A 14,501-nucleotide genomic window follows, 5' to 3' on the forward strand; every position below is an offset into this window, starting at 1 on the left:
TATGTAACAAGAAATGGGGGTTCCCATTTAAAAAAACGCAGTTGATATCCGTTTGACATACGTCAGCGCCATCTAGCGGGCCAACCATAGCGCCATCTGGTTTCCCTCTTCAAGCTAGACAAGTTTCGTTCTTTGTATTTTTTTTGTTTGACTCTTATTTCGTGAGATATTTGGCCTGGTCGCTTTCATACTACACTGCTGACCATTAAAACAGCAACACTGGGAAGGATAGCAAACAACAAACTGTTACTAATTGTCCATATCCATTGTGATAAGGAGCGTACAGTAATGTTGTAGGTGATTTGGTGATATAAGTGATGCAAAATTCAGTACAAGCAGCAACGAGACCTCCATCCTGGTTGGGCATCGAATGAAACTGCGCTTGGATGACAGATGTAGGTGTGTCATACCACGTTGGTTCATCGCTATGGCAGGGTAGCTAGTGAATAAGGGAAAGTGCGAGAAATGAGGGAGAATTCATGTTGGAATGTTTTCAGTGGTTGAGAGATCTGTAGAATACAGCCAGAGGAGGGCCACAGCAACAACAATGCAAAATACTTTGTATTGAGGTAGGTGAGTACAAAATAGGCACCAGGTAGTGTTCTGTTGCTTTGTTGAAACCGTATTCAATGGTAATGCATACCGTCGCGCCAGTGCTGGCCCGTACGACGGTGATAAAAGTAATCTGGCAACATTCGCCCTCCTGAGAGCACAATAGCCTCATTAAATCCCAACTGAAATCCGGTGTTTCGACAAGAGCCTGAGTCGTCTTTATCAGAAGTGAAACGTACCGGGTGATGACATTCTTAGACAAGAAGATCATGTTATAGTTGAAGCGTCATATAATTTCGATTTTGTGGTGCCTAACATAGCAAAGAGCATTTAAATATTCTCTGTTATTCTCTGAATAGCTGTTGTTGTGATAACATTATTCAATGTCTTTTAAGAACTTCGTTCAAATTGATTTACTGAGAAAATTTGGTTGCAAATGGTTCAAATGGCCCTAAGCACTATGGGACTTAACATCTGAGGTCATCAGTCCCCTAGTGTTTGATCTACTTAAACCTAACTAATCTAAGGCAACACACACATCCATGCCCGAGGCAGGATTCGAACCTGCAACCGTAGCAGTGCCGCGGTCCCGGACTGCAGCACCTAGAACCGCACGGCCACCGCGGCCGGCAACACAAATTTCGATAGCACTACTATTTATAACACGTTTCATCGTTCCGAAGATCGCAAGATGGATTCTGAAATTTTTGACGGTTCGGTAAGAAACATTGTCTTTGAGACAGCTTTGATTTCTATCACTGCTACCGGAGAAATGCTGAGATATGTTCCTTAAGCATTTTATTCCCTCCCAAGTGGAACCCGATGCCAAACCTGAAGTGGTAATGCTCTCTAAAAAGTGGCGCTGACTGTTACAAAAGCATCCCCAGTCAGCGACAGCGAAACGGTTTTATGAGACCTACTGGCTCACAGGCCGCGCAGCACCCTTTCCTCGCGGCAGACGTCGTTCCAAGTAAGAAACTTTACGGTCGACAAAAACTTGCGAAACGGGAGAGGACAAAATGGGATTTACGTAGCACAAGAAGTTAAATATTCAGCGTTGAACAGCTGCCAGGCCGCATATGGAGCGGCGCGGACGGGCGATTTGCTCTGTGGCCGCGTGTAAAGAGCGGCCTGTTTACGACCGCAGGGAGTGGACGGCGGGCGGGGCGCGTGTTACACATGGATAAAGCGCGGTTTTGTTAGCCCTCGGCTGAGCGTGCCAAAGCAGCGAAAGGGACGCGGCACTGGGATCTCGGTCCTTCCAAGCGGCCAAGACGGATGGTTTTGTTTTTTTCGCGATCTGCGGGACGGGTTACATTGCTAGGAAAGTCGAGCATACAAGTCGCACTTTCGGTTTGTCAGATGCCTTATTACAGTTTGCTTACAGCCTATTAATCTGCACTACGGGGTAACTGACACACACCGTAAGTACATTATGGAGGGCTTGTCCTAGAGTTTTAATTATCACCTCGAAAAAGTATGTATTGAGTACTTTAGCCGTCTGGATTGGTCTGAAAGAGCTGAAAAAATCCTCTGCTGGCCAAAAAGAATCACTGCACTATATCAATGGGCTGCGCCGTTTTGTTGGCTCCCGTTGTGGCGTGCTACGGTGCTGTCGGGGGCTATTTCGTTTTGTACCAGGACTGCAGACACTAATCTAAGAAAATAAAATAAAGTAATAACTACGTACTTTATTTCTCGCGGTGATAATATAGACTGTTTATGTCTGTCCCCCCTGCAAATCTCAGAATGCTGGCTTAACCAAAGTATAATCAAGTATTTAAATATTTCCTCGTAGGTTAAACTCTACATACTAAAGACGCAGATATTTTATTATTTTACTTTCTGAGTTCTATTTATTCAGAACCGTCGTTTCTGTCGGCTTTTTGTGGTAAATTGAGCTGTGTCGCAAAGACTGCCCACAGTAAATGAGTGCTCTGGCACGGTAACATCGAATAATCACGTCTCATGGCATTTATACAAACTTAACATTTTATTAAAATGAGAGGTGTATTAAGAGATAGTAGGTAAGGGGCTACTACTTTGCTGTATGATTACTAATAGTAACTTTACTACCTATCTAATTATTAAGAAACAACAGATTTTTTAATGAAAAACATCAATTTTTTTCCCTGTACTTCTCTTGGCGTCTATTTGAATGACAAGTAGCCTATAGGAATGTAATACATACTAGTATTAAAAAGTACCTGAACTTATAAATCTAAATGTTTGAGGTATTTAGCCAAGCAAAATGTCAGCTCCAGTTTATAATGTTTGTTAGAATGTAGGAGAGACTGTTACATTTCGTTAGCTTTGGTCTCCCCTTGGAATCAATGGCTGGTTTAATGTGAAGAAAATGTCCAGTCACTGACATGAGTAATATGTTTGCACTTCTCATTAAAAAATTCGAATGCAGTTAAAACGGCGAATCTCTCCTATGAGTTCACTCCTACCACTTCTCGATAATCTTTATGCGTATCATTATCATCAGCTAAATGACTGTGCACATCTCACTGCCATAGCTCGACGTTGTTAAAATGCTTTGAAGGCGAGATATCCGTATCAGAACTACAGGAGATTGAACTCGGTTTATTAAAAGAACGTAAGGCTATTTGTATTATTCTGTTTGTTATAATGTCTATCTAGTAAATGGGTTCGACATCACTAAATCGAAAATTCGTCAGCTTTTTCCGAGAATTAATAGTTGATCTGTTCAATTTTGTTTCGATGTGTCAGTGGAGATAGGTCCTTTTGTGTTACTTTTCCTCTAGCTTTAATGGAGTACATTGCAGTGCCATTGACTCCACAGTCTTTTCCGTCTTCACACCCTGAACGACTTTATTTTAATCTGGCATTACTTCGAAAATTTCAATTTATCTATTATTAACTACCTGTGCTTCTCATTAAGTTCTTGGAAATAAATATTGTAATGTTTGTATAATCTCTTCCTCAGAGCTATTTTCAGCTGTTTCTGTTGTCATATTTTCATTTTACTTTTCACATCCACTCGGACAGATTTCGAATAAATTTATGTAGCTGAGCCAATGGCCCTACCGCAGTGGTAACACAGGTTCCCGTCAGATCACCAACGTTAAGCGCTTGGAATGGGTGACCATTCGGTCTGCCGAGCGCTGTTGGCAAGCGGGTTGCACTCAAACCTTGTGAGGCCAATTGAGGAGCTATTTGACTGGGAAGTAGCGGCTCCGGTCACGAAACTGGCAACGGTCGGGAGACGATGTTCTGACCACATGTCCTTACACAACCGCATCCAGTGGAGCTCGTGGGGTGAGTATGACACGGCGGTCTATCGGTACCGTTGGGCCTTCAAGACTTGTTCGGAAGTAATTCTGTTTAGTTGAGCAAGTTATATCATGTTGCCCTTACCATTTTCCATACGTTCTTTTTTTTTCAGGTCAGTTTTTTCGTTCATAACAGAATTTGGTTGTGTAGGATAATGAGAAAAGGTTTCCAGTTCCTTCATGAGGTAGATGTTCCGAATGGCAGTTACAGGCAACATCCAAGGAACACAAAACATAAAACGCCAAATGCCTTATGTAAAATAATAAACGGTTCAGATGGCTCTGAGCACTAAGGGACTTAACATCTATGGTCATCAGTCCCCTAGAACTTAGAACTACTTAAACCTAACTAACCTAAGGACAGCACACAACACACAGGCATCACGAGGCAGAGAAAATCCCTGACCCCGCCGGGAATCGAACCCGGGAACCCGGGCGCGGGAAGCGAGAACGCTACCGCACGACTACGAGCTGCGGACTGTAAAATAATAACACAGTTTTCAGTTTTCTGCATTATACGCTTTTCTTCTCTTAGACGCGTAGCAAATGTCAACGGACTACTTTTGCCAGTGTTATAAAGTTCTTTGTATCGTGTAAGTATTTTTCTGCTGGTTTATCCAAAGTAATAATTACCGCAGTGGTTTCACTGCATTTTATGTGTGTCCGGTGTCAGATTCTATTGTCAGTCCGGAAATCAATTTTTGCTCCTGTGACTCATCTTCTCGGACATTTGCCCGATACATGGTAAGACCACAAACAATGTTTTCTACTTTTTCGCTTTATTTACTATCGTTATTTCTGTCCTACTTTTAGTTCTCATTTTTCCAACGTCTAAAGATTTAATTTATTCATCCAGCACTCAGTCCCTCTAGCATGGCTATGTGCCTCGACGTATTCGGTTATATTTACGTGTTCTTGTCAGATAGTGCTAAGCGGATTACTCTGTCTACCATAGCATGAGGACGTGAGGTATTGTCGATTATCTCGTCACATGTGGTCGGTTTCCGGAAAAAATTAAATGCATTACAGACTGAAACATCTAAAAAGATTATACTGTTTTCATTTTCATATTCAGTGGTACGTTTTCTAGTTTTGTACAGTTAATTGCATTTCTGATGAAGTGTGGATACCTCCTCTTTTGTTCCGATGAACAAAATAGCCATTTATAAAGCGCTTATAACACCTTGACTGATCAGTTAGCATTGACTACCTTACAAGAGGATTTTTCTATGTGATCCAGGAAATATTAGCTAATGCTGCCGCCAGACTACAGTCCTAGGCTAATAGCTTATTTTGCTTGAAGTGTTTTTCTTTAAAACGCAAATAGTAGTAGGATAAGATCACTAGTAAAAAGTTCAGTAGGTTCGACAATTTATACTTCACTAAGTTTCCTGTATTACAAAATATGTTTCTTAGAGTACTAATTGTTTCATCTACACGGCTAATGACATAAATTTACCCTCTGGTGGGATGATAATCTTTTTAATCAGGTCGGACATTACAGACGACGCTGCTGTCAGGGAAAGTCTTGAAGAAGTTGATGTATATGAAGCAGACACGATCGTCTGCGATACCCGCAGCATAAGTATCATACAATATTGGTGGTCCTAAGAACTAAAAGAAGAAAATGTATTTGTGGGGTGCACATCCTCTAGATACTTAATAAACGTGAGTATGGTCCATAGTATGCTACAATGCGACGTTTATTTAATCGTGCTATTAGCTAATTTCAACTGAGAGACAGTGTTAAGTACATTTGTAACACGAAATATAGATGTTACAAATGTGCTTGACAATGACGCTTAGCTAATAGCACGATTTAAGTAAACGTCGCATTACAGCCTAGTGCTGACCATGTTTACGTTTATTAACTGAAAAAAAATGAAACCAACACCTGAGTTAAAGTGGACGATGGAAAGGTGATGGGAAGACATTTTACGAAAAGTTATGTAAGCAATTACCAGAAAGAATAGCGAGGCTATTATGGTATTCGTCATTAAGAACACCTAATACGTAACTGAATGCAACAAGTGATAAACCCGGATCTTGTGTGCCGTACATACTTACAAGAGTGCAGCGACGTTGTCTATCTCGGGCATCAGGGGGTCCCTGTTGGAGAACGCCTCTGGGGCGTGGGTGCGCACCGTGTAGTACAGGTCGACGCCCTCCTTTGCCTTCTCCAGGTTGCCGTCGGCTGTCCGCAGAAACAGTGGCAGCTGCTCCTCTGCAACAACACCCGTACTCTCAGTGCCGACACAACTGCAGTGTCCACCGTAGAAACTGCCATCTTGGCAGCTTTTTTCTATCTCGTAGTCTCGAGGTTGCAATTACTGTATCCAACAGATTATGAGAAGATGTTCGTAAAAAAACGTAATATGATAATCAGCTAGGCTTAACCCACCCGTATTACCTCGAAAGACGTGACTGTTTACGATACAAAACGGAATAAAACTTGTGAGACATTTCCGCAATTTTGTCCATATTTGTCACTGATTTGATTTTTCCGCTTAATCTGGTATCTATTTACTAAACCAGACCATATATACTGAAGTGCCAAAGAAATTCGTTATCTGCTTATTATACGAGCACTCAGAAGCGCCCAAGACGACGTGGTATGGACTCGACTAATGTCTGAAGTAGTGCTGGAGGGAACTGACGCCATCATTCCTGTAGGACTGTCCGTAAATCCGTAAGAATACGAGGGGTTGGAGATATTTTCTGAACAGCACGTTGGAAGGCTTTCCAGATATTCTCAATAATGTTTATGTCTGGAGAGTTTGGTGGCCAGCGGAAGTGTTTAAACTCAGAAGAGTGTTCCTGGAGCCACTCTGTAGCAATTCTGGACGTGTAGGGCGTCGCATAGTCCTGCTGGAATTGCCCAAGTCCGTCGGAATGCACAATGGATATGAACGGATGCAGGTGATCAGACTTCAGCGTTCTTACGTATGTGTCACCGGTCAGAGTCGTATCTCGGCGTATCAGGAGTCCCGTAATCACTCCAACTGCACAAGCCTCACACCATTACAGGGCCTCCACCAGCTTGAACAGTTCCTCGCTGACATGCACGATCCATAGATTCATGAGGTTGTCTCCGCATCTATACACGACCATCCACTTGATACAATTTTAAAGGATACTCGACCGACCAGGCAACATGTTTCCAGTCATCAACAGTCCAATGTCGGTGTTGACGGGCAGAGCCGAGGCGTGAAGTTTTGTATCGTGCAGTCATCACGAGTGGGCCTTCGGCTTCGAGAGGCCACATCAGTGATATTTGGTTGAATGGTTTACACGCTGAGACTTTTTGACGGCCCAGCATTGAAATCTGCAGCATTTTGCGTAAGGGTTGCACTTCTGTTACGTTGAACGGTACTCTTTAATTGTCGTTGGTCCCGTTCTTGCAAGTTCTTTTCCCGGCATCAGCGATGTCGGAGATTTGATGCTTTACCAGATTCCTGATACTTACGGTACACTCGTGAAGTGTTCGTACGGAAAACCCACACTTCATCGCTATCACGGAGATGCTATGTCCTATCGTTCGTGCGCCGACTATATCACTACGTTCATCTTGATAACCAGCTAATTGTAGCAGCAGTAACCGATCTAACAACTGTGCCAGACACTTGTTGTCTTATATAGTCGTTGCCCACAGCAGCACTGTATTCTGTCTGTTTATATATTTCTGTATTTCAATACGCATGCCTATACCAGTTTCTTTGACTCTTGAGTGTATCTTCTACCCTAATAATAAATCTGTAAAACTGTCGTGTTTTTCTGTTCGTCTCTAAACACGATTATCTCCAAAACTGCTAGACCAACTTTTACGGGGTTTTCGCAGGTAACTTGAGCATAAAAACCGTGATTTTAAGTTTTGCCAAGACTTTCTCTTCTGTTTGTCTACCTGCGAAGCTACTAGATGGATTTTAATGGGGCTTTCAGTGGTAAGTTTTTGCGTGGGGGCAACGTGTAGCCTATATTTAGTCAAAATCGCATTACAAGGAAAAAATTTTCAAACGTATTACAAAAATGTATGTACGTTTCCCATCTACTCTGTAACCAGTGGACCGCTTTCGACAAAACTGGTGCAGTTATCGCCTACTCTTTGGAAAGAATCGCTGTGGGAGTGAGTTAAAAAGAAGTGAATACCCAGATTTTATTCATCCAGAATTTGAGGACGAGAGCACTTAGTGACTAGTAACAAAGTTTACAGATAATTTGAAACCTTCACGAAACTTTTTCAACCCCCCCCCCCCCAATCAAAGGAAAAATTTTCCTGTTCATTTTCGCATTAGGTGTGACTCATATTGCAGACAGTGCTTATAAATATCAATGAACATACTTGCGAACTTATACGTATGTGTGATACATAGCTCAGGATATATGACTTCATAAACACTGAGATGCGCGAAAAACTGTAGCATCGTGCAGCGACATTTAAATCTGTTATTACGAACCCGTTGAACCGATTTCGATTAAATCTGGTAAGAAGATAGCTTGAGTCACGAAGAAGAAAATAGGCTACTTAAGAAAGTTGGAAGACAGATACTTATTGATTTGTAGAATATTACGCGAATTAGATAAAAGCATTTACTCTTTGAAAAACCTATTTACCCTTTGATATATAAACTTTATCATACGTATTTACGAAAAAGCTTTTCTTTGTTGATATGTGCTTATGTGATAAGATTCATAGTGACGACTTTAGTGCTTAAAAATCTTCGTTGTGTTTATTCCATACTTTCACACTATTTGCTGCATAATGTACACGTTGCCTAATGTACAGCTACTATGTACACTTGCAGTATTTGAGAACGAGAGAGCTTGTGACTTGTAAAAAACTTCCACATAATTTCAGACATTCACTAAACGTTTTTTCGCTGACAACCCCTACAAAATGCCGAAAGGAAAACAGGCCTTCGTTTCCTACATTTTCGCTGTTCATCCAGCAAAATTGTCACCTCAGCCATGAAGTCATGACGTTTACATTTATTGCTTCTTTGCTACTAACTCTATTTGCAAGACATTTCGCAGACAGTATCCACCTAAGCTGCTGAAAGTACCTACAAAATTGTTGTATCACATATAGTTCAAAAGAGAACCTTGTGACGTGACAGAGAGAAAGGCAGGAGGAGATGGAGTAATAGAATTGAATAATAAATACCAGGCTACGCCGGGTACTCAGCTAATTAGAAATAAAACAGTGTGTGTAACATTTAACAAATTAATCTAATTTTATAAGAGTTATAAAGAAAGGAAAATTGAGAATGTGTTAGATGACGATCAGTTCGGTTCTAGGATAGATAAAGGCACGAGAGAGGCAATTCTGACGTTGTGATTGATAATGGAAGCAAGACTAAAGAAAAATCAAATTCTTAGGATTTGTCGATCTCGAAAAAGCGTTCGACAATGTAAAATGGCGCAAGATGTTCGGAATTCTGAGGAAAACAGGGCTAATCTATAGGGAGAGAGGGGTAATATACAATATGTACAAGAGCCAAGAGGTAATAATAAGATTGGGCGACCAAGAACGAAGCTCTCGGATAAAATGGGTGTAAGACAGTATCGTTCTCCCACACTGTTCAATCTGTACATAGAAGAAGGAATGATAGAATTAAGAGAAAGGTTCAGCAGTGGAACTAATATTCAGGGTGAAAGGGAATCAATGATACTATTTGCTGATGACACTGCTATCCTGGGTGAAAGTGAAGAAGAATTACATGATCAAAAGAATGAACAGTATAATGAGTACAAAATATGCATTGAGAGGAAATCGAAGAAATGAGAGCAGCGGGAAACATAACATCAGGATTAATGATCACGATGTAGATAAAGTCAAGAAACTCTGCTATCTAGGCAGCAAAATAACCAATGACGGACGGAGCAAGGAGGACATCAAAAGCAGACTAGCACTGGCAAAAGTCTACTAGTATCAAACATAGGCCTTAATTTGAAGAAGAAAATTCTGAAAATGTACGTTTGGAACACAGCATTGTATGGTAGTGAAACATGGACTGTGGGAAAACTGGAACACAAGAAAATCGAAGCATTTGAGATGTGGTGCTACAGAAGAATGTTGAAAATTAGGTGGACGGATAAGGTAAGAAATGAAAAGTTCTGCTCAGAATCGGAGAGGAGAGAAATTTGTGGGAAACACTGACATGGAGAGGGGACAGGATGATAAGACATCTGTTGCGATATGAGGGAATGACTTCCATAGTACTAGTGGGAGCTGCAGAGGACAAAAACTGTAGAGGATGCGAGAAATTGGAATACTTCCAGGAAATAACTGAGGACGAAGGTTGCAAGTGCTACTCTGAGATTAAGTGGTTGGCACGGGAGACGATTTCGTTGCGGATCGAATCAAACTAGACAGCAGACCGATGACTTAAAAAAAAAAGTACTTCACATGACCCTCCCGAGAAACTGTGGGCTTTAGCACGCAGCTTCCAGGGTTGAATGGGGCCAGACAGTACTTGATCGAATCTGCCCGGCGTGCCGGCCAGCCTGGGTATGATTTTTAAGCGATTTCCCACATCCGACCAGGTGGATACCGTGCTAGTACCCTCCTCCCACTTCAGTTAAACGGTTTGCAAAACGTTCTCACCCTTTCACATTAGGTAACGCTGGACAGACGGAGTGCACCAATTCCTTCCTGAAGGAGCGCGGAGGGGATGGGTGACAGCAGGAGACAGGAGGGGCATACTGTCATCTTCTACAACAACAGTGCCGAACCCAACAACACGTCGATCCAGTGTAGACCTGTTTGTCATCTAACGCATCCCCTAGGGTGGAAGACGTAATATTATTTTTATTTATTTTCTTGTTATACATCTGTCTTACCAGCTGAGGCCTATAGCCATTATTTATAACAATATTCTCAAGTGTGACCAGTTCAGTTTCTACCGCATCTGGTGCAAGAGGGATAGCTGTAACTCGATGAATACTAGAATGAAAAAAGGACATCTTAGGGGCGCACGGATGGGCCGAGTCTGCAGGTATAATATTGTCGGAAAACGTGTTTTTCCGAAAAATATTATATTCAATGCGGTTGTTAACCACAGTTAAAGTGAGGTCCAAAAAATTTAGGGACCTAGCATCGGATTCTCGCTCAATTTTAAAACTAATATTATGATGAAGCTGATTAAAAATCGAAAAAATATGGTCTACATCATTTTGAGAACATACCGTGATTATTAGAATGTCGTCAACATATCTTCTGTAAAATTTTATTCTCCTAAGAATCTCTCTGTCACTGGCAAAAAATTCAGACTCTAAGTACTTAATAAAAATTTCTGATAAAATCCCAGCTAGGGGGCTTCTCATAGCCAAACCTGCTGGTTGTAAGTAAAATCTCCCATTAAATGTAAAGTAGTTGTGTTTTAAAACGGTCCGTAGCAGCATCATCAACTCATTGACCTCTTTATCCAAAAGTTTTTTATGGTGACGTAAATTGCTATCTAGTATTTGCAATGTGTGGTCGACCGGTACACTGCAGTTAACGTAAGGCCCTGATGAAGGCTAGCTGCAACGCTGGCCGAAACGTTGGCGCAATTTAAAATTATGACGATGCGGTCTGATACCCTGAAGAATTTTATTACTGACTTTAGGTATAGTTTTTAATAGTTCTTCCTGTTGTCATAGGTACCTTCATATATAAGTTTCTTTACTAGCATAAACAACCGTGTGCGGTTATTTTTAGGTTTCATCTCCTATTTAGCTCGTCTCTTGTTCTATCCACTTCATTTTTTTATATACGTTGATCCACGGTTGGGAATATATGGGCTATTAGCCCCGACCCATGTATAAACTTTCTCGTATTCGTATACGCATGCGCATTCAAGTAACTTCCCTTGTCTTGCGCATTTGCATAGATAGCGGGTCAGGCTTGTAAGTGAGTGGCCGTTTGTAGCTGCAGTTTATGGCGGCTAATGGCTCAACGGTATATGTGTACTGTTTGTGATTTCCTTTTCTTTTTCGTTTATAAATGTATAGCTATGGTGATCTTTTAATCATTGATAAAGATCTTCTTAGGCACTTGTGGGTTTTATTGTTGTTCTGAAGAAGTTTTAGTTATCTACGCCGAAACCTGGGTTAACACTTAACACTAGGTGCTTTTTTCGCAGTCGAGGCGGGTTTTTAGTTTTTTAACGATTGCTGACGCGCTGCGATGTTGAAGGTTCTCGACATATTTCTTTGTGTTCTCTCAGTACTGAATGCCTGGTTCAATGTTCTGCTAGTTACAACATACGTCACTGCTTCCATTTCTGATTTATATGTTATTCTTGATGGCAGAATCTCAGCAGTTAGATGCATGAAGAAAAATATTGTCATAAACAGAAATTTACACTTGTTTAGAAGATTGTACTTAGAAACCACCGCTTTCTCCGGCACGCAAATTCAATCCGTCGGTACATTTCTAAACAACGTGCACTCTAGTGCAACGTAAAAGATTCACTTTGGATTTTTTTTACATTTCTGTTTTTCTGAAGAGCACTAACATAGTGCCTCGTTTCCCAGTCATTCACTCAAAGTACGGTTTTCACATCACTGATCTGGAATTTCAAGGGATCACTGGCAAAAGGCAATGCAGCTACATATTTAAATACATTTAAAATCTCTTTTTGCTATTCCGGGTGATGGACGATCTGCGCGCTGTATTACGTGTTTGTTTGTAATAGACATAAAAAAATGGTTCAAATGGCTCTGAGCACTATGGGGCTTAACTGCTGTGCTCATCAGTCCCCTAGAACTTAGAACTACTTAAACCTAACTAACCTAAGGTCATCACACACATCCATGCTCGAGGCAGGATTCGAACCTGCGACCGTAGCGGTCACGCGGTTCCAGACTGTAGCGCCTAGAACTGCTCGGCCACCCCGGCCGGCCGAACTTCCATGAGGAAATGAGATGGTGCACCTTCCTGCTGGTATTAAACCATCTCTTCTCGGTCATCTTCATCGATCTATGGAATTAAAAATTTTCGAGCATATCCATATACACAACACCAGAATCATCAACATGCAGGCGACCTGCTGATTTTTATCATCTCGCAGGGATCAACCCGTTTCAACAAATTTCTTGCGCCAAGACTAAACTGTAGCCCGCTTGGAGGTTCTTCAGCGTATTCAGTGTGAAATTTAGGCCGAACAGTAGTTGCTGAGTTTGTTTTATGAAACCAAAACACAGCGAGCACGCTCCCTTGCCAGTGAAACAAGCCATTTTAATTACGCACTACGCTAGCGCTCCTGGTGGCGGAATGGGATAATGATGTACTACATGAATCAAACTTGAGGTTGTTTGCTACAGAATGGTGCACCTATTGATTCTGTAAATTACCTCAAAATTTTTGTATCACTCCAAAGTTGTATAGTCCTTTTTGTTTCACAGCGTATTTTGTGATAAAGGAAAGATGACCAAATCATGACTCAGCAAAAGAACTGAGACGGATTAAGGGAAGCAGACATTCGTGAATTGCAACCCTAATGCGAATTGCACGCATTCTGCCACCGACATTTCTTGGGGCTGCTGGAGATTAGCGAAAATATTTCAATTTTGTCGTTCGCGTCGTCGCCAAGATCTATAATCGCCCGTACTGCTACTCCTGTGTTGAAGCCTACGTTGTATGACATCGACTGTACGTTCGTTTTCCGCAGTCTCATCGAACTAGATGGCGCAGTGGTTAGCACATTGGACTCGCATATCTTTGGACGATGGTTCAAATCCTGGTCCAGCCATCCAGGTTAGGGTTCTCTGTGATTTCCCTAAATCAATTCAGGTAAATGGCTAGCACTTTCTTTGGGAAGGGCACGTCCGATTGGCCTCGTACAATCCTAACTGGAAGCCGAAAGATATCATAATTTCTCTTAAAACAAGTAAACCTTCACCCTTTCCCTACAGTCCAACTATCCTTACCACATTGTGTGCTCCCTGCCGCCGTTGGACGAGCAGCTGCAGCAGCAAGTCGTATACCCCTAGCTTACTTATTTGTTACATAGTTTCATTCTTAATTCCTTTGCGTGTTTTTGGGTACTTGCATTGTTTAATTCATAAATTTCGGGCGTATTATAGTATTTGAGAGTTGTAGCATCGCCGGCCGGAGTGGCCGAGCGGTTAAAGGCGCTACAGTCTGGAACCGCACGACCGCTACGGTCGCAGGTTCGAATCCTGCCTCGGGCATGGATGTGTTTGATGTCCTTAGGTTAGTTAGGTTTAAGTAGTTTTAAGTTCTAGGGGACTTACTACCACAGCAGTTGAGTCCCATAGTGCTCAGAGCCATTTGAACCATTTGAAGTTGTAGCATCGCGCTTTAGTGTTTACTTCGTAGATTCTTACTTAAATTGCGTGTGAGTTTCGTATAGCAGGTGTAATTTCGAGTTTTAGTTACTCTAATCGTAAATTCAGGCAGATTGTAGCGCAGTCGTTAGACATTTGTACAGGTTAGTTAATACATTCTTTGCGTGTTTCCCTTGCGTTATCTAGGCACAGACTCGTGTTTCAGTAACTGTTGTTCAACATCGATTAGAATGGACAGGGACTGTGATTGCTGTGTTCGGATGAGGGCTGAGTTGGCATCCCTTCGCTCACAGCTGCAAGCGGCGCTGACTTCGGTCGCGCAGCTTGAGGCTGTTGCCAATGGGCACCACTGTGGGG

General features: G+C 41.8%; 1 protein-coding gene across 1 annotated transcript in view; it reads right to left on the minus strand.

The window, feature by feature from the left end:
* LOC124616482 (alpha-tocopherol transfer protein-like) overlaps window positions 1-14,501 on the minus strand; it is a 139,011-nt gene that overhangs the window by 51,833 nt on the left and 72,677 nt on the right. Inside the window, exon 4 of the mRNA XM_047144792.1 lies at window positions 5,919-6,075. Within this exon, the coding sequence (XP_047000748.1) occupies window positions 5,919-6,075 (157 nt within the window). The remainder of the gene's footprint in view (window positions 1-5,918; window positions 6,076-14,501) is intronic.

This window comes from Schistocerca americana, chromosome 5 (genome assembly GCF_021461395.2).
Source record: "Schistocerca americana isolate TAMUIC-IGC-003095 chromosome 5, iqSchAmer2.1, whole genome shotgun sequence".
In the NCBI taxonomy this organism is placed as follows: Eukaryota; Metazoa; Arthropoda; class Insecta; order Orthoptera; family Acrididae; genus Schistocerca; species Schistocerca americana.